The sequence below is a fragment of the Lontra canadensis genome, unplaced genomic scaffold (assembly GCF_010015895.1).
Source record: "Lontra canadensis isolate GAN:19392208 unplaced genomic scaffold, GSC_riverotter_1.0 scaffold11, whole genome shotgun sequence".
Lineage (NCBI taxonomy): Eukaryota > Metazoa > Chordata > Mammalia > Carnivora > Mustelidae > Lontra > Lontra canadensis.
The window spans coordinates 24,685,269-24,707,108 of NW_022631005.1; the positions used below are offsets into that span (position 1 = coordinate 24,685,269).

General features: G+C 37.7%; 1 protein-coding gene across 4 annotated transcripts in view; it reads right to left on the bottom strand.

Annotated features, from left to right (window-relative positions):
• Positions 1–4,221: 4,221 nt before the first annotated feature.
• The window catches only part of RAB3GAP1 (RAB3 GTPase activating protein catalytic subunit 1), a 113,805-nt gene continuing 96,186 nt past the window's right edge, over positions 4,222–21,840 (bottom strand). For 2 of the 4 annotated variants that reach the window (XM_032856172.1, XM_032856170.1), the window contains 6 exons: positions 12,397–12,493; positions 12,200–12,303; positions 11,948–12,063; positions 9,734–9,836; positions 6,883–6,903; positions 4,222–6,019 (listed from right to left, as the gene is read on the bottom strand). In XM_032856172.1, coding sequence (XP_032712063.1) covers positions 5,783–6,019; positions 6,883–6,903; positions 9,734–9,836; positions 11,948–12,063; positions 12,200–12,303; positions 12,397–12,493 — 678 coding nt within the window. In that variant the 3' untranslated portion in view covers positions 4,222–5,782. Of the gene's footprint in view, positions 6,020–6,882; positions 6,904–9,733; positions 9,837–10,813; positions 11,240–11,947; positions 12,064–12,199; positions 12,304–12,396; positions 12,494–21,840 lie in introns of those variants that run through there. The other 2 variants (XM_032856171.1, XM_032856173.1) reach the window with 2 other exon arrangements.

The window sequence follows — 21,840 nt, forward strand, 5'->3', positions numbered from 1 at the left end:
ATCCAGAAGTGGGCCCATGCTTTTACATATCATGCCCCGTGGCCTGCCACCAACTAGATGGGCATCTGTCCAATCAAGTGGCTTAAATTATGACCCCTGCTCCCTTTCAAAAAAGAAAGACATGTTGATGTCCTAAACAGCTAGTACCTCAGAAAGTGCTGTTTGAAGCACAGTCATTGCGGATATGAGTTCAGATGAGGTCATGCTAGTGGCACAGGAACAGAAAAGACACAGACACACAGGAGAGAAGGCCACGTGATAGCAGAGGCATAGACTCTAGTTCTGTCCATGCAAGCCAAGAATAGCAAGGACTTCCGGCAGCCAACTGAAGCCAGAAAAAGGGAAGGATTCTCCCTGACAGGTTTCAGAGGGAGCACGGGCCTGCCAACACCTTGATTTCACACCTGTAGCCTCCAGAACTGTGAGAGAATAAATTTCTGCTGTTTTAAGTGCCCAGTCTATGGTATGTTGTTACAGAAGCCTTAGTAAACAAATACAGTGACTCATTCTCATTTTCTTCCCTGGGGAATACTTTTTATCACAAGCTTAGGTACCGTAGATCACCATCTCACCAGCTTTGAACCCAACCAGCAGCTTCTCCAGCATGAGCCAGCCCAGTGTGCACAGATCTCCCTCACAGGCTAGTCATCTGCCTTATTCTGGGACAAGATGAAGACAAATCTGCAAACTTAAACAAAGGACAGTCCATCACAGTTTTACCTGGGGAAAAAAATCTAGCTGTTTATCAACCAGAGAGGGAAAAAACATAGTTTTCTTAGAAAGGCTCATGCACAGGCTCCTGGGTGGTTCAGTGGGTTAAAGCCTCTGCCTTCGGCTCAGGTCATGATCCCAGGGTCTTGGGATCAAGACCCGCATCGGCTCTCTGCTCAGCAGGGAGCCTGCTTCCCCCCTCCAGCCCCGCCTGCCTCTCTGCCTACTTGTGATCTCTGTCAAATAAAATCTTAAAAAAAAAAAAAAAAAGAAAAAGAAAAAAAAAAAGAAAGGCTCATCCAGTTGGAAAGCCTCAGGGGTATGTGCCAAGAACTGTCAGAGGCCCCCACAGCCAAGGAGGGCCACACAGAGGGGACATGAGGAGTGATGCCCAGAGACCAATCAGAGACTGGCCCACACGACTAGGAGCCAAGTAGGGGCCTTCTGTTAGGCCATCTTTCCTTGCCTGGTAAGCTCACCCAGGAAGGCTCTCCACAACAGACGATGCTGTTCACTTGAGGGAGATTTACCCACGACCACCCATCAGACATCACAAGCCGCCAGGGGGAAAACTGCTGGCAAAGAAGGCATGCTAAGATGAACGAGCTTTAGTCTATATTTTAAGAATTAGTCAAGCCCATTTATAGAGGCTGAGGCCATGCCCCCCTTCTCAGAGCTAGAGAAGGCCTCTGGCTTCCAGAAGCTCATGTTCTGAAATATTCTGGCTTCATGGTGCCCAATGCAAAAAACTAGAGTCCAGAAGTTTCAAACACTACAGTGGGGCCTCCCTCGTCATCAAGAGGCATTCATCCATTCATTGTTTGTGGAGTGCCAAGCCCTATCCATTACCCTGTGTGCCCAGAAGGGAGAAGGCAGCAGGAGTAGGGCAGGGAAGAGGGGTACAGTTGGCCTGAAACAGTGGCTTCATGCTCTTGGCCTCTACCATACCCTACTTACACCCCACCTAGAAGCCCCCTGCCCTCAAGTTCCAGGCAATGAACAGTGCACGGCAACAACCACAACCCCATCTGGCTTGAGTAGAGGTGTTAAGGGCACCCAGCCTCCCTCTAGGCAGTATACTTCTCTCTTTCCCAGTAAGAACTGTATTACCTTTCTGTGTGCAGTTGCTACACCCACAGGTATGCAGCAATCCATCCTGAGTTCTTGTCTTATTTGACGTCTCAATGGCATCTGACACAGTTGATCACCTCCCACCTCCTTCAAATATTTTCCTTCCTAGTTTCTGAAACATCATCACACTTACCGTTCTCTTTCCACCTCAGCACCTGCTCCTCCTTAGCCTCCTGTGGCAGTCCTCCTCCTCTTCCTGATCCCTGGTTCAATCTCCAGACCTTCTCTTCCCGCTGCATTCACTCTGTAGGGGTTTCCTACTGTCTGTGCTTAAGTACATATCTATATTTAAATTTCTCAATTTACTGCACAAGTTCTAACCTTTCCCTGAAACCCCAAACTCACTTAATCACTTGGGTATTTTGTTATTTTGCTGTGAAACAAATGTAGTTTAAAATAAAAACATTACCTCACCCCATTTCTGAGACTCCGCAATCCAGGGCTTTACATTTGCTATTCCCTGTCTGGAATCATTTCCCAGACTCTCACAAGATTGGTTTGCCCACTTCCTTCAGGTCTCTGCTCAAATGTCACCATCTCATAGATGTTTCCTTATGACCTATCTAAAAAGAACACTGAGTGGCTCATTTTAGATAATTTGTTTGTACTTGGTGTCCCTGAAAGCAATATTTATGGGGGTCTTCTTTCTGTCCTGTTCACTGCTGTATCCCCATTCCCAGGACAGTAAGTACCTGGCATATAGTTAGCACTCAATAAACATCTGCTGGACAAATGAATAAAATACAAATAGAAATGGTTAGAAATGCTTAGAAAATCTGAATTACTATGCTCCTATAGAAATTTATAGGTGTGGGAAGGTCCCAGAGTGAGGACACTTAGTTGGTTCCACAAGCATTTGTCAGGCTCTTTATAGCACATTACAAAGCACAGAGGAAGATTTAAAAAACAAAAAAAACAAAACAACAACAACAACAACAACAACAGAAAGAACCACGGATGTAACTGTGACTTTCCAATTTAGTACAAGATCCAGGATGTGTATATACTTTCTTAGCTTCTCCAATCCATTTGCCCTGCTACAATGTGGTCTGAAATCCACCATGTCACTCCCTTGATTAAAACTCTTCAATGACTGGGCACCTGGGTGGCGAGGTCAGTTAAGCAACTGTCTCGGTTTCAGCTCCAGTTGTAATCTCAGGGTCATGGGACTGAGCCCTGTGTTGGGCTTTCTGCTCAGGGCAGAGTCTGCTTGACTCTCCCCCTTTACCCTGCCCCCCTACCCCACTCTCTTATATGCTCTCCCTAAAAATAAATAAATCTTTAAAAACAAAAACAAAACTCCTCAATGACGCACTACTGCCCTGAAGATAAAGCCCAAACTTGTGGTTCTGCTTAACACAGAATTTCTCGGTCTCATGTCAGGTTACCTAACCAGCTCCATTTCTTGTCTCTTTTCACTCCCAGCAAACTAAAAGGCTGGCCTATCTCCAAAGATCTGTTTTCTTGTGTCTCTGAGTTTCTGCCTATTTGTTTTCTCTACCTGTAACACTCTTCCCATGCCCTGCAGCCAATCACTTTTGCTATGTAACAAACCACCCAACTCTCTCTTCCTCCATCATGCTTCTCCGCACATCTCAGGGTTCCCAGAGGAAGAGAGGGCAAGCCCCAAGTTGCAGTACTTTTCAAGTCTCCGCCTATGTCACACTTGCTAATACTACAGTGACTGAAGAGGTATGGCTAAGTCCAGATTGGAAGACAAGTAATGTCCAAATATACAAAGTAAACCCCACTTCATGGGAGCAGCAACAAAAGCACAATAAATTATCAGCAAGTGTACAGGATGTAGTTCTTTAACAGCAACTTACCATACTTCCCAACTCTTTATCAGCTCCTACTCATCTTCTGGTCTCAATCTAGAAGTTACCTCTAAAAAAGATTTCCCTGATCCCTAAAGCCTGAGTGAAAAACCTCTCTCATCACACCTTATTATTACACACATTACTCTCTTCACTAATATCGCATGTATTACTCTCTGTTGCCACTGAATGAATGAATGCATTTATACAATAAATGTTGGACTTCCAATTCATTCAGATGAGTTGACTGTACTCTCCATTTTATTGCAATGTAACATGAACCCTCCCTACATGACAGAAAGGTCACTGAAAAGGAAGGAGTGTTCTGGTGTCTGTTTCATCTTTACTACCTAGTACAGCACCTGCTATAAAGTAGGTACTTAAAAATATCTATGAAATAAACCAACACATAACTATAATAAAAGTAAACTGGGGTAACTGCCACTAAGAAAAAAGGCACCAAGAGTGTACTTGAGACCCCTGCCAGACTCAGCAGGCTGCAAATATTTAGGAAGACGTGAGACAGCATTAAACTAACTGAAATAAGACTAAAGTGACAGAGGAGAGAGAAGTCAGAGAAAGCAAGACTTTCCTTTTTATTAGGTTCACAGTGCCATTTTAAAGTTCAACTTCTCTTTGAAAAATGTTTCTTTGCTATTACCTTCCTCATTGGAAAGCAAACAAATCCTGTCCTTGAAAGATACATTTTCTACCTGGTACAGCACTCAGTACTCAAGCCTGCATCTGCGTGGTTTGCCAGCAGCAATCAAGTCCAGCATCTCAGAGAAAAGCACTGTGAAGGCTGAGAGGTCACCAACCAGGGCCTCTCCTACTTCATATATACTTATAAACATATATATGTGCATATATACATATATATGTACACACACAGTTGTTGTTTTTTTTTACAAAAATAATATAATAGGGTTTTACACAGCTCTATTAATTCTTTAAATTACATAGCAAGGTCTATGCTTCAGTATAACCATTTTTTGCTTTGGATTAAAATGAGAATTTTAGGCCTAAAAATAGATTTCAGATTACTGAACAGAGGCCATACAGCAACACAGACTTAATAATCTTGATCACCACATAACTAGAAATATGCTGCTATTATCCTTATGCTGGGTGCTATATATCCACATCAATTATTTTCGTTTTAACTGAGACACAAAGCAAAATAGTTCACTGAAATAATCTTGTATTCACTACATTAGCACACACACCAAATTATACTAAATGCATGATAATCTCTATGTTCCAAAAGCTCTATCTGTAGCATGTGCTCATCGCTACTCCATTAAATATAGTATCTAGCCAGCAATTGCAAAAAAGGGAATGCATGCTGTACAGCAGAAGAGAAGTTTGTAGGTTGATATCTTACAGGCAACAAAAAACAAAACAAGAGAAACAAACCTTACGAGATAAAATACAAAACTAATTTGCAGTGACATTTAATATATAGTTTACACTTAGATCATAGTTACATGGAAAAACACATAAACTATATGAAATTCCAAGTCTTCTCCTAGAATATTCAAAATACTAATCAAAAGTTAATTAGTACAACCAAGATGGCCACTAGATGATTGAATAAGCAGAATGTCATTTAGTATTTCAAAAACACAGATTCTGGGAAGAGAAGATACCACCAAAATATCTAGAAATCTCAATTAACAGATAACTCTGTTTTGTATACCTGATACTAACAAATGCAACAAGTGTGTTTACACAGACTATGAATGCAAGGCCATAGCCTAAGGGATAGTCACAGGAAAGAATAAATGAGCAAGATCCCACTGGAGTGAGTACAGAGAGCTCCTGCTGTTTTTCTGGTCCCTGCACATCTCCCTACAACCTACCCCTGACCCCTGGTCAAATAAGGGTCATTTCTTTGGGGAACAAATCTTTCAACAGCTCAAGCCCATTCTCTCTGACCCAACCAAGATACAACAGAGCTCAAGCATGGTGCTGGAAAGTCTTTCAGATGCTGGTATGATTCCTGATCACTGGACTAGACAGGTCCTCTTCGTGGCCTCTCGAGTTCTGACTGGCACAACCTTCTTCCCTCAGAAGGGGTCAGCATGGTCTCTAAAGCCATAAATGAGGTGGCTCTAGAAGAATTAGAAGAAGGAAGTATCTGATGAAAAGGCACCTGCAAGTCTGAAATCCTCTTTGGTGAGAACACTGTACATGCGCTGAGGCAGAGCTCGGGAGTATGGAGCCGGGCGTGGCACAGTGGTGCGCAAAATGAGTTCCCGGCCAGCAGGAGGTGGGAAGTCTGACACGGAGTTCTGCCTTCTCTCTTCTGGAGAGCCCATTCTCTTCAGTTCCTCCTCTGGTGGAGCCATGGCTGCAGCCTTGAACAGAATCAAATGCTAAATTCAAGAGCAAGTCCAATGCTAAAACTTAGACCATTTTGAAGGACAGATGAATAAACATGACAAATATATTTAAAAAATGTTCTACATTACTCAGTAATGCAGTCAGCCATGTTATGATTACACAGAAAACAACACGGAAAAAGCAAGAAGCTTGAAACATTGCATGAGCAGCCAGAGATTACACATAAATTGGTGACAGAGACAAAAGAGATAATGACTGCCAGGCAATCTGCTTTGAAAAGTGAGGGCCATATTCCAACATCTGAAGAAGAGGGAAAATGTAGCAGTGGTTTCTACACATTTCTTCTAGCAACAACCCAAGTTCAAATCTAACGTCCTCAGTCCAGTAAGGAGCTGCTTCTCCCCCAGAGTCTGGAGAGATGTTTTTTTATCTCCACTCTTTCATTTCTTTTTAAAGTTCATTTGCCAAATTAAAACTGGGGACACTGGTTTTGTTTGCTGAGTGGCTAAGGTGATACAGAAATGACAGAAGTCCATGTAATGTAGCAATGGCCACAAAAGAGATGTTTTCAATATTAAAGGCATCTATTTTTTGCATTAAAACTGCATAAAAAACATACAACTAGAGCCTTCATTTTACCCTTGATACTTCTTTCATTTCTCTGATTATTAGATTCCTTTCACAATACCATTGATTGAAAAAAAATAATAAAGTACTGTCTTGGCAATGGAAATGTGAAATCATGTTATACTAAACATCAGCATGAAAAGTGTGCCAAATCCAGACTGTTAAAGAGGTGGTTAGTCTTAATGACCTTATGAAATTAGAGGGATGGGAAGGAACAAGGAACTATGAGGGACAAAGGCTATTTTGTTACCTCATCAGAAGATTCAGTCAGCTTGAGAAAAGGTGAGAAAAGAAATAGTGATGAAAAGGAAACAAGCAAGATGGTTTAAAAAGAGCTAGACGAGATTTCAAGATCATTTCAAAGACAGCATGCACTACATTAAGGAACAGGATCCTATCAAAAGAATATCAAGACAAACACACACCACATAAAACACACCTAGCTGTTAAATTGAGCAGACATATCCTACTTCTCATGCATCTGATGGTTCAACAGGCAACGTACAGTCATTTAATGGGCAAAACTGATAAAACTGAAGCAAAATCCAATCTGTGGTTTATTTGCTGAATTCCAGTGGAATACACTACTGACACATGTAATCATGATGAAGTTTATTAAAATGTGTAATTTTAAGCAAAGAGTTCTAAATACATAAAACTGCTGTATGGTATACAAAATTCTCACTAAAATTTCATTACCTTCTAATAAAGTGAAAATCTTGATCAGTAAAATTGATATAAAATGTCAGTTAATTACTTTAATGGTTTACATCAAGCAGATATTTAAGGTCTGAGTTAAAAAACGTACCAACCAGGTGCTTGTTACATGGATTAAAGTCTACCAATTCCCTAAAAACATTCCCTACAAGGTTTGAAAGTTTGAAATTTTTTATAATTACGTAATGCAGGAAAAACGTGCAATTTCATCCCTTAAAGGGTACTAGCTATACAAGGCCACTGAAAAGATAATACACTCCTGTATTTATTAATGTAACAAGATAATTAAGAGGAAAACAAGAATAACAAAGTAAATCACAGAATATAATCCTATTTTTGTAAAATATACATGTATTTACATATACTGCATGTCAAATGCTGATGGTGATCATCAGAGGGTAGTGAGATTAATGTGATTAAATTTTCCTTTATAATTTTCTGTATTATCCTATGTTTTACAATGAGCCTTTACCGATATTACTTGGGTGGGGGGGTGGGTAGGAGGGGGAAGTTATTGCCACTCTGGGAAAAATAATTTTGCTTAAATATTTACAAGTAATACTCTCAGCATTAAAAATAAAAATGCCTAAAATCTTTTAAAAAATAAAAATAAAAATGCCTTAGATTTCAGGTCCTCTTAACACACAAGCTTTTTAAAGTAAGGACAGAGGAAAGAATACCGGCAACAGGAGGAAAATTCATATTGGTGGTGACAAGGAAATGCGGTAGTTAACTTTTGGCTAGTAAGCTAGTGAAAGATATAGGATGCAAAAAACAAACTTAGCTCCTGATTTCATGCCAAAGACAAAAACAAATCAAAGTAAGCATCTGTTTTCTAGAACTCTAATTTATAAGGAAATAAAATACATGGTTTTTAACTTGAAATTCTTAAAGTTGGGGAACAATCCCATAAATAATTGCAGGTTTCAATTCTTGCTAAAAATTCAGGTCAGTACATTTGACTATGAAACTGAATATATTAAGTAGATACACTCCAGACAGACTCAAAGATTATACAGTTTTTATTTTGTATGTAAACCCATGAAAATTCTTATTTGATTCTGAGAATTATACTTTCAAAAGTGGGTCATTCTAGAGTCATCACAGTTCCAGGTAAAGGGCGCTTTTGTACTTATATATCTTCCTTGACTTACAATTGTGTTACATGCCAATAAACCCATTCTAAGTTGAAAATATCCTAAGTCAAAAATATATTTACTACACCTCACCTACCAAACATCATAGCTCAGCCTAGCTTACCTTATCTGAGCTCAGAACACTCATTGAAGCCTACAGTTGGGCCAAATCATCTGACATAAAGCTTATTTTCTAATAAAGTATTGACTATCTCATATAATTTATTAATATCATGCTGACAGTGAGAAACAGAACAGTGTCTGGGTCAAGTAGTCTTAAGTATGTTGGCTGTCTGCCCTCGGGATCTCATAGCTGACAGGGATCTGCCACTGTCCCTGCCCAGTATCATGAGAGGATTATGCTGCATACACCACTAGCTCAGAAAAAGAACAAAATCCCAAATTCAAAGTATGATTTCTACTGAGTACATATTTTTTTCTCCATCATTAAGTTGAAAATCCTAAGTCAAATTATTTTAAGTCAGAGACTATGTGTAGTATACTCTATAATATTTTTATCATAATCTCTCATAATAATGAGCCCTGACATGAAAATCCTCTTAACCAGTAAACAAGATCAGTACAGAGAGCACCCACACAAAGTGTGACGAGCATCACCTTCATAAAAATTCAAATTTTAAGAATTTCAGAATGTCAGAAAGTACTACACATCTTTTGAACCTTTACTTTCAGTAGTAGAGGTAATAGCAAAGATAATTTTTCAACCTGGGCTTGCTTTCTTTGCGAAGGCTTGTTTCCATAGTCCTAAACATCTGAAATCTTGCTCTTCCTTAGATCAATTCACCATGACAAAAACAGATATACTAACCTCACAAGTGAAAATATGAATCCATTTGTAGTATATGGAGTTTAAAATTGGTAAAACTGAACTCTATTCTAAACTGAAAGCAGTCAACATTTTTTCCTACCACACAGCACTGGTGGCCACTGCTAACTGAGTCCCTATTAGATTCTGTAACAATGGATTTCAGAACCTTCTAACTTTGGAAATTTATATCCTAAAATATACTTATTATATTACTTAAACATGTAAGAAAGCAAATGGATTTCAAAGACTCAAAAGTCACTGTTGAAAGTCTTTTTTTTTTTTTTTTTTTTATGTTCAAACCCAATGCCTAGACATATACTCAACAGCTGCATAATCAGCCAAGTGAGGGAATCAAAACAGCATCTTACTGAGTAGAGGTCTGGAGAGATCACGATCAGTCAATAAGGAAATTCGCATACCCTCTGAGCATTCACAAACAGCTTGTGAATGATTTTGCCAGCATGTCCTCTTCCTGCACCCGTGACTAACACTTCAGGCTGCTCCAAAAGGCAACTCACAAACCTAGGGGAAAGAAGTAATGAAAGCACAGAAAGCGAGCTGCTGCTCAGTTCACATTGTGTCAGTCCTCCCGGATTAATTTTGTAGACAAACTCTCAAAGTGATACTGGCTAAACCCACTAAGGCCAGAGTGGAACTTTTTTTTTTTTTTTTTAAGATTTTATTTATTTATTTGACAGACAGAGATCACAAGCAGGCAGAGAGGCAGGCAGAGAGAGAGAGGAGGAAGCAGGCTCCCCGCCGAGCAGAGAGCTGGATGCGGGGCTCAATCCCAGGACCCTGAGTTCATGACCTGAGCCGAAGGCAGCGACTTAACCCACTGAGCCACCCAGGCATCCCAAGCGGAACTTTTTTAAGTGGAACTTTTATAAAAGACATTTGGATATAAAATAGACTCAAGTGACAATCTTACTGCCTTTCAACTGTTTTCATAAAATTTTTTAAAAACTCATCTCTGGGGGTGGCTGGGTGGCTCAGTTGATTAAGCGTCAGACTCCTGATTTCAGCTCAAGTCATGACTTTAGAGTCATGAGATCAAGCCCTGTGTCGGAGTCTGCATTCAGTGGGAATCTGCTTGGATATGTTCTCTCTCTGCCCCTACACTACTCTCGCACCCCTCTCTATGTAAATAAATCTAAAAAACAAAGCTAAATAAAACCTCTGTCAAAGGGTAAAAAGAAATACAGAGTCTATTTCCTTGAGACTAGAAGCTTAGAAAATACTACTGTAAATAAAAGATTAATACAATTATTTTGGAGGGGGTGCCTGAGTGGCTCAGTTAAGCATCCAACTCTTGGATGCTTAAGTCATGATCTCAGGGTCATAAGATCCAACCCCACACTGGGCTCCACCCTGTGTGTGGAGTCTGCTTGAGATTCTTTGCCTCAACCCCCCACCCCCGTTCATGCTTGTGCTCTCTAAAGTAAGTGAATAAATAAAATCTTAAAAACAAAACAAACAGTATTTTTGGACAACAGAAACCAACTCATACATATACAGCAAAGCAATCATCCATATCTCTCACTTTTGTTCTTTTAAAGTGGGTGTATATGTGTGCGTGCATGCATATGTGCTTAGAATACACATTTTGCTTGGCAAAGCCTCAACTGTGCCACTATGTGCTGGAAACACTACACCTCCAAGTCACAGAGAACGTATGTGGAGCTATCAGCATCAAAGGCACCATTCCTGCACCACTAATTCATACTGCTATTTTAGAAACAATTCCCTTGATTACTGCTTATTCTTCTCATTTAAAAAGGAAGGAGTTTTCAAGAGCAAAGAAGGCTAGGAGAAAATTACTCTCAACACGAGATTAAAATTCTAATAAGAACTTGTTAAGAGCTATTGCACATGCCTTGATCGTATTATCTTAATTAGTTAGCATCAATAATGCCACTTCATTTCTGAAAAGGGTGATGAAGAATTTAAAGTTATGATAAATTCAAGTTGTTGAAATAACAAATTTGGAAACACTTTATCGCAATTAAAATAATATTGTTCTTTCAAGTACCACAGGCAAAAATGGAAAGGGACTCATACTGACAGGTAATGGTGCCAAGTCTCTCTCAGGAGGAGAAGATTGACCCGGTCATCTGTATCATCCTGGAGAGGCCATCTGGTCACCCTTTCAAAACATGATCACAAGGTGCACAGGATATGCACCTTTGCTTTCAAAAATCTTGTTTAAAGTTAAATAAATAACTAGGAATACTGAGCAGAAATACAATTTCAGAACACCTCAGTCTGTGGTAAAGGAACAGTGAGAGCTAAGCAAAGAGAGAAAGCAAAGCTCTGGGGCATTTCAAGTAACAAAGAGTGACTAGCTTTTCCACAGGAAACTGCAGGGACATCTCCAAGAGCAAACAAGGACATACTAGAAAAAAAGACCCGGTAGACTTGTTTCTAAATGTGGAAGGAATGGAAATGCCTCAGAAATACCCAGAAATACAGGAGAGGTCACAGTCTATGATAATTAAATATTTTTCTGTCTCTAGCTGATGCTTGTTACAAATAATATAGGGTACCACAAAAGAATTGAAATATTCTCTTAAAATGTTCTAAAGAGAGTGGTGGCTTTTCCTACAGACAAAAGGTACTCAAATATCAATTACCTTTCAAGATCTTCTTTTTCCTCCTCTTGTTCACATTTCTCAGTTCCAAACTTGGCTTTCAGTGAGCGGGCTCTGGCAATTATAGCTTCTACATTAGTAATTTGATGGATGATTTCCTAACAGTGGAAAAGGGAGAGACATACATTGGAAAACAGGAGGGGGAAAAAAGCAGCCTTTAAAAATTTATCTTCAAAATAATCACTGCCAGCCGGGAGAACACTTGGCAAGATCCTGATACCACAGCAAACTTACTTCCAATTTCTTGTCTTCTGGATTGGGGAAGTGCAAAACTTTACTGGAATGGGTTATTATCTGCTTTATAATCTTCTTAACTGAAGAAATGTTTTCCAGATTTTCTATTTTTAAGAAGATCAAAACCATTATTAAGCCAGGGAAAATACACTTCCATTTTGGAAATGAACTAATGACTAATCAAATAAGATATTTACCTTCTTCCTTTACCTTGAGTACAGCTGCATGAATTACACAAGGTAACAGGTGCCGAGCAAGGTCTGCAGGTTTCTGTACTGCCAGATAGTGCAGCACCTGAAGGAGGCATAAAGATACACGAATGATCAATGTAGCTATCAAAGAATAAAACAGCCACTTATGAAAGAAGAAAAAAATTCAGTGCCTCTCTGAACTCACATCTATAACAAGAGTTGAGGAGAGCTCTCTCTCTTCTCTTAGTACCTTGCCCTACTCATCCAGTTAAGTAGCTACTACCCACAATGGCTAAGTATAACATTACTGAAAATTAATAAGGACTTTAGTATTTTATAGTGATGAATATGCCATTTTTTTTCCTTCTTTCCAATATGTAATATGTGCAAATTAGGAAAATACAAAGAAAATAAAAACCTTCTGTAAAGTATACCACCTAGAGTAACAATTGTTAATGGTGGAACATTCTCCTTCCAGGATTTTTTAAGACACTGAATACACATATTAGGTGAACTAGTATTAGGTATGTAAAATACTGTTTTGTAACCTGCTTTACTCACTAAACATTTCTAAACATTGAGACCTTCGACTAATATTTTGGTTTATTGTTTTTCCAAAATGGAAATTGTTTTATTACTGTTCTAATTAAAAAAATACAGAGAAGTTGTGTATAATACATGGACCCTACCTTTAAGCTCCTTATTCAACAGCAATAAGGACAAAAGAAATCTAATCTCATAACATGAACCTGGATGATAAATGCTCACAGATTTCAGGAATGAATGAATGAATACATACATACATACATTCACAGAAGTATAATGCAAAAGATCTCCAGAAATCCTATTTCCTAAGAAGCAACACATTTTTGTGTTTATCTTCTCAGACTTACTTCAATGTCCATTTAAACACAAAGATAGAAGCATATTCAATTTCTTAACAAAAAACTATACTATAGGGGCACCAGGGTGGCTTAGTCGTTAAGTGTCTGCCTTTGGCTCAGGTCATGGTCCCAGGGTCCTGGGATCAAGACCCACTTCGGGCTCCCTGCTCAACGGGAAGCCTGCCTCTCCCTCTCCCACTACCCCTGATTGTGTTCCCTCTCTTGCTGTGTCTCTCTCCATCAAATAAATAAATAAAATCTTAAAAAAAAAAAAAAAAACCCTACAGTATACATACTATTTTATAACTTGCTTTCTTCATTTAATGACTTATAACCTTTACTTTTTGGCTTGGAGAATTCTGTGTGGTTTGAAAATTTTTTTAAATTAAGAAATATACATACCGGAGTACTAATACATAGCCTAAAGATAACATGAACACTTGTTTACACACCACCAACCAGCTTAAGAAAAAGAATATCACCAGGACTTTCCAAATCCCTGTGTACCTCCCTGATCAAGTCTCCCCTCCGCATACACCCCACCATCAATAAGTAACTACTAATCATTCTTTTGCTTGTCTACATAGTTTTCTCACATATGTGTGTAGCCCCAAACAATGTATTGCTTAGTTTGGTCTGGGTCGAATCTTTGTATAAACAGAATGTTTCTGGTTCTGATCCTCAGCGACTTGTATACAGCATTGTTTTTGAGATGAATATGTTGATACATACTGTAGTTTATTCATTTTCATTCATTAAAATGCTCCTCCACTGATGGACAGCCCCCCCCATTTTTGGCTATTACAAATAAGGTCCCGTTATATTACTGGGTATGTTCCTTAGTGTACATGTAGAGGAATTTCTTGAGGGCATATACCTAAAAACAGAATTGGATATATACAAGATAATGCCAAATGATTTTTTTAATTGAAATCATATTCCAAATTATTTTGCAAAGTGTTCCAAAAGATTTACATCCTTATCTAGAATAATAATTGTTCCCAATGCTGTACATCTCTGTTAACACTATTCAACTTCGGCTTTCCTTAGCTTACAGCAAAACAAATTTGCAAGAATACAAAATATATTTACACCCTTTGCCTAGACTCACCTTTCAGCTCATTTAATCACACCCATCTCTTTCCTCTGTATGTGCATACAAATTATACACACACATATTTTTTTTCTGAATAATGAGAGAGCAAGTTACATACATCATGTCCCTTTACCTCCAAAGATCTCAGTGTGTTATTTCCTGAAATTAAGAATGTTTTCTTCTACCCCTGGGGCAAATAATACATTATGTGTTAATAAAAATAATTTTAAAAAATGTTTTCTTCTATAATCAAAAGACAAACTATTGTGATTATATAAACTGCCTTTAACACCGATCAAATACTTTTAATCTAGCCTATCCTTACTACAATTTCATCAACAGACCAAATAATGACTTTTATAACCTTTTCCTACCACCATACAGGATCTAGTTAAAGATCATATACCGCTTTTAGTTTTCATACCTCTTTAATCACAACAAATCTGGAAGTTTTCCAGTCTATTCTAACATGGACATTTTGAGTACACTGCCCTCCTCTCCCCTTTCTGACTAACTGAATGCTGTGCCTTATTCATATTTCCTTAATTTAAAAAAATTTAGATACAATTTATATACCATAAAATTCACCACTTTAAAATGTATACTTCAGTAGTCTTTAGCATACTTACAAGTTATACAACATCACATTATTTAATCACCAATATTTTAATCACACCAAAAAGAAACCCATTACCCAAGAGCAGTTACTACCTCATTTCTTCCACCTCCTAGCCTCTGGTAACTACTAAACTAACTTTCTGTCTTCATGAATTTGCCTATTCTTGTATTTCATACAAATGGCATCATGTAACATGTTGCCTCCTTGTTCCGGTTTCTTTCATTTAACATAAACTTTTAAGGTTCATTTGTGTTATAACCAGGTATCAGAACTTCATTCATTTTAATGGCTTAATAATATTTTATTGCATGAATGTGCTATACTTTACTTATCCATTCATCAGTTGATTGGTATTTAGCTTGGTTTCACTTTTTTTTTTGGACAGACAGAGATCACAAGTAGGCAGAGAAGCAGGCAGAGAGAGAGGAGGAAGTAGGCTCCCCACTGAGCAGAGAGCCCGATGTGGAGTTCAATCCCAGGACTCTGGAATCATGACCTGAGCCGAAGGCAGAGGCTTAACCCACTGAGCCACCCAGGTGCCCCAGTTTCACTTTTTTGCTATGATGAATCATCCTGTCAATATCCGTATATTCAATCTCCTCAGTTTTTATTTAACGTCCTTTTCCTATTCCAGGAGTCCATCCAGGATACCACATTATATTTAGTAGTCATATTTCTAGGCTCCCCTCACATGTGACACTTTCATAGACTTTCTTTGTGTTTACTGATCTTGACAGTTTTTTTTTAAGATTTTATTTATTCATTTATTTAAGAGAGAGAAAAAGTGAGTGTGGAGCTCAACACAGGGACCCTGAGATCATGACCTGAGCTAAAACCAAGATTCAAGTGCTTAACCAACTAAGCCACCCAGGTGCCCCTGACCTTGACAGTTGTAAGGAATTTTAGTCAAGTATTTTGTAAAAAGTACCTCCACTGGAACTTATGTAATGTCTTTCTCATGATCAAAATGGGGTTAGGGAAATTTGGGAGAAAGATGAGAGAGTTGTAAAGTACTCTTTTCATCACCTCTTACCAAGAGTACATGAAACTCATCAGTATTGACTTACCCTTGTTGCTAAACTTGCTTACCTGGCTAAGACAGTATTTGTCAGGTTTCTGTACTGTGAAGTTACTCATTTTCTCCAATTTGCATACTGCACTCTTTGGAAGGAAGTTACTATGCACGGTACATGCTTACACAATGGGGAGTTCTGTTCCATCTCATGGGCAAAGCAGGTTTGAAGTTCTTCTGCATAGATTTGTCTCTTCTCGCCAATTTGTTCTATCATTTATTTGTAATACTACAGACTCAAGGATGTTTATTTTATTTGAGTTACAGTCCAACAGTACTTTATTTTGCTGCTCCAATTGCTCTAATATTGGCCATTGGGTAATGTTTCGATTGGTACCTGTGTCCCTTTAATATACTCTTAAGAGTTGTGTGCTGTGGATTTTATTTTTCCAGCTCTTTTTTAGAACAGAAGGTTTCTCATTTTGGGTTTACCTAATGCTTCCTCGTGTTTAGATGCAGAATATGCACTCATGGGTCAGTGCATAAGTACTCTTGATCCTTCAGAGTATCACATCTCGATGCAGACAATCTGCATCTACCCTTTATTAGTAATATTAGCTTTGAACATCCACTCAAGGTATTGCCCCATTTCTCTACTACACATTATTATTTCCTTGCAATTTTCCAATTGTCTTGGAGAGACACTTTAAAACCATGCAACTATGATACCCTTCACCCAAATTTCCACCTAGACATCTTCTGATGATTTTCACATGAACCAATCTTTCCTATGAGTATGGTCGTAAAATGAAGAGTTTCCTACTCCAGTATATCCTCCATATTTATCGGTCATCTTTGAGCTGAAACGCCTCCAATCTCTCCCATTTTTTTATCTGCAAATTGTCAATGTGGACCCAAGGGTTCCAATTTTTTCCCAGTCATTTATAGTTCATTTCTTCCTTAGTTATTTGCCATTCAAACTGTCCAGATTTGGTGAATAAGAATCCCTTCAAACTACCTCCTTATGTTATGCCCCTTTTTTTAAGGAGTTCCTTATTTCCTGGCAACATAGAATGTTCCACACTCATACCTTCCTTGTCCCAACTCTGAAATCAGCTATTTCACTGAGGAAAGCTTGGTTGCTTTTAATGAGGAATATTCTAGAAATCAATATATATGTATATGTGTGTGTGTTCACTGCTACTGAGATGTCACTTCTTCTAGACTCCTTCAGAAAAAAGCGAGAAAATATATATATGCATATGGACATACCCACATATCTATCCATACTTTAGAAACCTATGGGTCTACACCAATACCACCAATTCCAATGCACTGCCATCTGGTCTTCCTTTCTTTCTTCAATTCCATGTTTGTATCTCACTTCCACAATGAGAATTCTGGCTTCCAACAACACCAACACATTTAATTACTCATTTGCTCAAAAAATGATCCACCTAAAAGTTTCAGAATTGCTTACCCAACACCACTACAAAAAAAACAAATCTAGAAAAAAGAGTTTAGGATTTATCTGCAATTCTCTCCCAACTCTCCCCATACCTGGGGGTATATATTCAAACATATCTTATGTGATCTACCTTTCCTTGCTTTCAGTTTTGGTCATTTCCCCTCTTTCAATTCTTGTTGGTTTATTTTAATTTTTGAATATGCAGACAGTTAACATTTTTTCAGAAGTCAAAAGTATATAGAAAGTATACTCTTTCCTAAATGTCATTTCCTCCCATATTCCTTTTACTCTATTTTTCCTCCCCTTTCAAGCATTCTGGATAACTAATTTCAGTGTTCTCTGTTTGTGAAGATAAATTTCTCTTTGTGAAGATAAACAGACACATGTTTTCTTAATCTTCCCTTTTTACACAAAATGAAGCATAATATATATATATTCATTTGCACTTTACTTTTCTCTTAAAAACATATCCTAGAAATCACTATCAGTTAATAGATATTTTCCTCATTATTTTTAACAGCTACATAGTCCTCAGTTATGTAGATGAACCACGGTATTCAATAAAGCTTCTAAGTTGGGGCATATAGAGAGTTTCCACTATTTTCTAATTACAATTTATTCAGCAATGAACAACTTGGTGCATCTTTATTTTTTGTTGTAGAAAATATTAATGTAAATTCCTAGAGGTGGGACTGCTTTTGGGGTGGAAGGGTAAATGCATATGTAAATTTCATTAAATACTGCCAAGTCCCTCTCCACCTGGGGTTGTATCATCCTGCCTTTCACTAGTAATGTAGGAGAGTTGGGGCCTCGGGGCCTGAGTGTTAATTAAGCTGTTAAATTTTTACCAATGTGATGTGTGAAAACTGGTTATCTCAGTGAAATTTTCTAATTTGCATTTCTCTTATTATGAATGAAGCTGAACATCTTTTGAAAAGTTTAAGGGTAATTATCTTTTGGGGGGATGAGTTATCTCCTCATACCTCTTGCCCATATTTCTAGAGTATTTTGGCCCTTTATCCGTAAATACATATATTTCTCCCAATTTACAAATATTTCTATCATTTGTCTTTTGACTTTTCTTTGTCAGTCCATTCTTGTGTGTGGTACGAGAAACAGATCTAATTTTATCTGTTGCCAAATGGCTATTCAGTTATACCAAAACAACTTATTAAAAGGGCCATCTAGGGGAGCCTGTGTGGCTCAGTCAGTTAAGCGCCAGATTCTTGACTTGGGCTTAGGTCATGCATGATCTCAGGGCTGTGACATTATGCCCCTGGTCAAGCCCCTCGTCAAGCCTGAGTCCAGTTCCATGCACAGCATGTTTAGATTCTCTCTATCCCTCTCCCTCGGCCTCTCCAACCCCCTTTAAAAAATACCAGTGATTTGAGATGCCATTTTTATAATAGACTAGATTTCTATAAGCACCCATGAACTTTCTATTTGGTTTCACTGGGCTGTCTAGTTATGTACCATTATCCCATTATTTAAATAGTGAGGTTGTGGGGCACCTGGGTGGCTCAGTGGTTTAAGCCTCTGTCTTCAGCTCAGGTCATGATCTCAGGGTCCTGGGATCGAGTCCCACATCGAGCTCTCTGCTCGGCAGGGAGCCTGCTTCCCTCTCACTCTCTCTGCCTGCCTCTCTAACCTACTTGTGATCTCTGCCAAATAAATAAATAAAATCTTTAAAAATTTTTTTAAATAAATAAATAAATAATGAGGCTGTGTACTATGCTTTAGTATCTGGTCAGGTTATTTGGCCCTTGCCACCCCTCACCCATTTACCTACCTCATAGCTCTTTTTTTTCAATCTACTCTTAGCTACTCTTGCATGCTTTTTTAAAATAACAATTTACCCATTTAAAGTGTACAATCCAATGATTTTAGGTATATTCAGAGTCGTACAACCAAAACCACAATTAATTTTAGAACCTTTCCATCACCCAAAAAGAAACCCATTAACAGTCGCTCTCTAAACCCCTGAGTCCTAAGCCTGCATGTTTATTTTTCCAAATAAATTTAAGTATCAACTTGTCTGGCTCCATGGTAAAGACTTTTGGTATTAAAAAAAAAAAAAAAAGACTTTTGCTGTTTTATTAGGACTGCATTAAATTTATAAAATAATGTAAAGACAACTGACCTTAATGATGTTGAGACTTTCTAACCAAGAACAAGCAATATCTATTGTTCAAGAGAGTTTTACTGTCTTTATTCATATTTCTAACATTTCTGGTTAGGTTTATTTCTAGATATTTCACCATTTTTTTTCCTCTTACAATGAAGAGAAAATGTCATTTACATCTTCAGAGTGATTATTATTTGTGTATATGACTACAGCTAGATACATATTAACTTTATATCCTGCTGCCTGGATGAATTCTTCTGTAGGAATTACTTTCATCACTGATTCTTTGGGTTTTTCCAGGTATACTGTTACCTTATCTACAAATAAAAAGTTCTTCTTTTCAAGTCTTAGGCTTCTGCTTTCTCTCTTTTTTTAAAAAAATTTTTATTTCTATGTTTTTATTTATTTATTTACTTATTTATTAAACATTTTATTTATTTATTTGACAGAGAAATCACAAGCAGGCAGAGAGGCAGGCAGAGAGAGGGAGGAAGCAAGCTCCCTGCTGAGCAGAGAACCCGATGCGGGGCCCGATCCCAAGACGCTGGGATCATGACCTGAGCCGAAGGCAGAGGCTTTAACCCACTGAACCACCCAGGCGCCCCTGCTTTCTCTTTTTTAATTGTAGCAGGTAATAACTTCAGAATAACATTAAATGGAAGTGGAGACACTAGGCACCATTGCCTCATTCCTGACCTTAGTGAGAATAACTCTAGGGTTCCCCCTGTTAAGATGCTGTGTTTAGGATTGAGGTCTATATATATTTTTCATTTTAAGAATATCTACTCATTCTTATTTCTCAGTTTTATTAGGAGTATTAAATTTTATCAAAGACTTTTTCAGTACATATGGAAATGATGTATTTTCTGTTTAAGCCTATTAATGAAGTTAATAAGTAGATTTCCAAATAATCATTGCTGCACTCAGTCAACATGTATTATTTTCTTAAAGTGGGGAGAGTCTTGTTCACTTAGGATTTTGCATTCAATTTCTTAAGTACTATAATCTGCACTTTCTTTTATATGCTACTTTTATCAGAGTTAGTGACCAAGGTTATAGTCAATGTTTCCCATGTAAGAGTTTGGAATATTTCCTCCAACTGGTATGTATGGAAACAATAAGTAGCACACAGGGACTACTTGGTCTCTCAACACTTAGATGAATTCACCTGTGAAACCATCTAGGACTGGTAGTTTTTTATGGGATCATTTCTTGGTAACTGTGTCCATTTCTTCTATGGAAATGTCTGCTTACTTTTTCTATCTTTATTCATTTTTGATATACTGTATTTTCCTAGGAAATCATCAGTTTCATTTTCAAATTTATACAAATTTATATACAGAATCATACAAAGTATTAGGGATTGTTTTTGTTTTTGTTTTTCTACTATTTCCTCCATATCAAGCTATTGGCATTTTTGCCATTTCTTATTTTGTATGTGCATGCTCTTCACTCTCTTGTGATTAAAGCAGTCAACCATGTGTCTATTTTGATTTTTTTTAATAAAACCAGATTTATTAATTTGATCTGCTTTTCTGTTCTCTACTTCAACACTCTTTGCTTTTATCTTTATCACTGCCTTCCTTTCACTTTTTTTTGGTTTTACTTTGTTCTTCTTCTTAAGTTAGAAATTTAATAATTCAGTAGTTTTCACTCTTCTGTTTTTTCTTGATACAGGTATTCAGGTCTATGGATCTTCCTTTGATCACTCCTAAAATATAGGTTCGGGTATATAATGTTTTCATTATTTTTCAGAAATTTGTTCAGTGTTTCTCTTTTACCCAAGAGTTAATATAAGGCTTTTACATTTCCAGGTAGAAGTCCTAGATTTTTGTTGTTGTTTCATTTCTAATTCCTAGTTTTACTGCAGAGATCAGAGTACTGGTTATATTTCCATTATGAATCCTGCTGATATGAGACCTAATATATTCTATCAGTTTCTCTGACTTTTCCATGTGCATGTGAAAAAAAGGTAGTTTCTACTGTCAAGGTGTAGTGTTTGGGATATATCTAACAGATCAACCTTATTACCTCGTTTCAATCTTTCTTTAGTTTTGTCTACTTGACTGTCTTGTGTTAAGAGTAATGTGTTCAACACCCTCTGTTAGTAGTGTTTCAATCTGTTTCTCCCCTTATCTCCTGTGGTTTCCTATTTTTATAGATGGCTACGGTGATATCTAGTGTATAAACATTAACAAATGTTACATCCTCATTGTAAAATACCTCTTTTAGATTATAAAGCATCT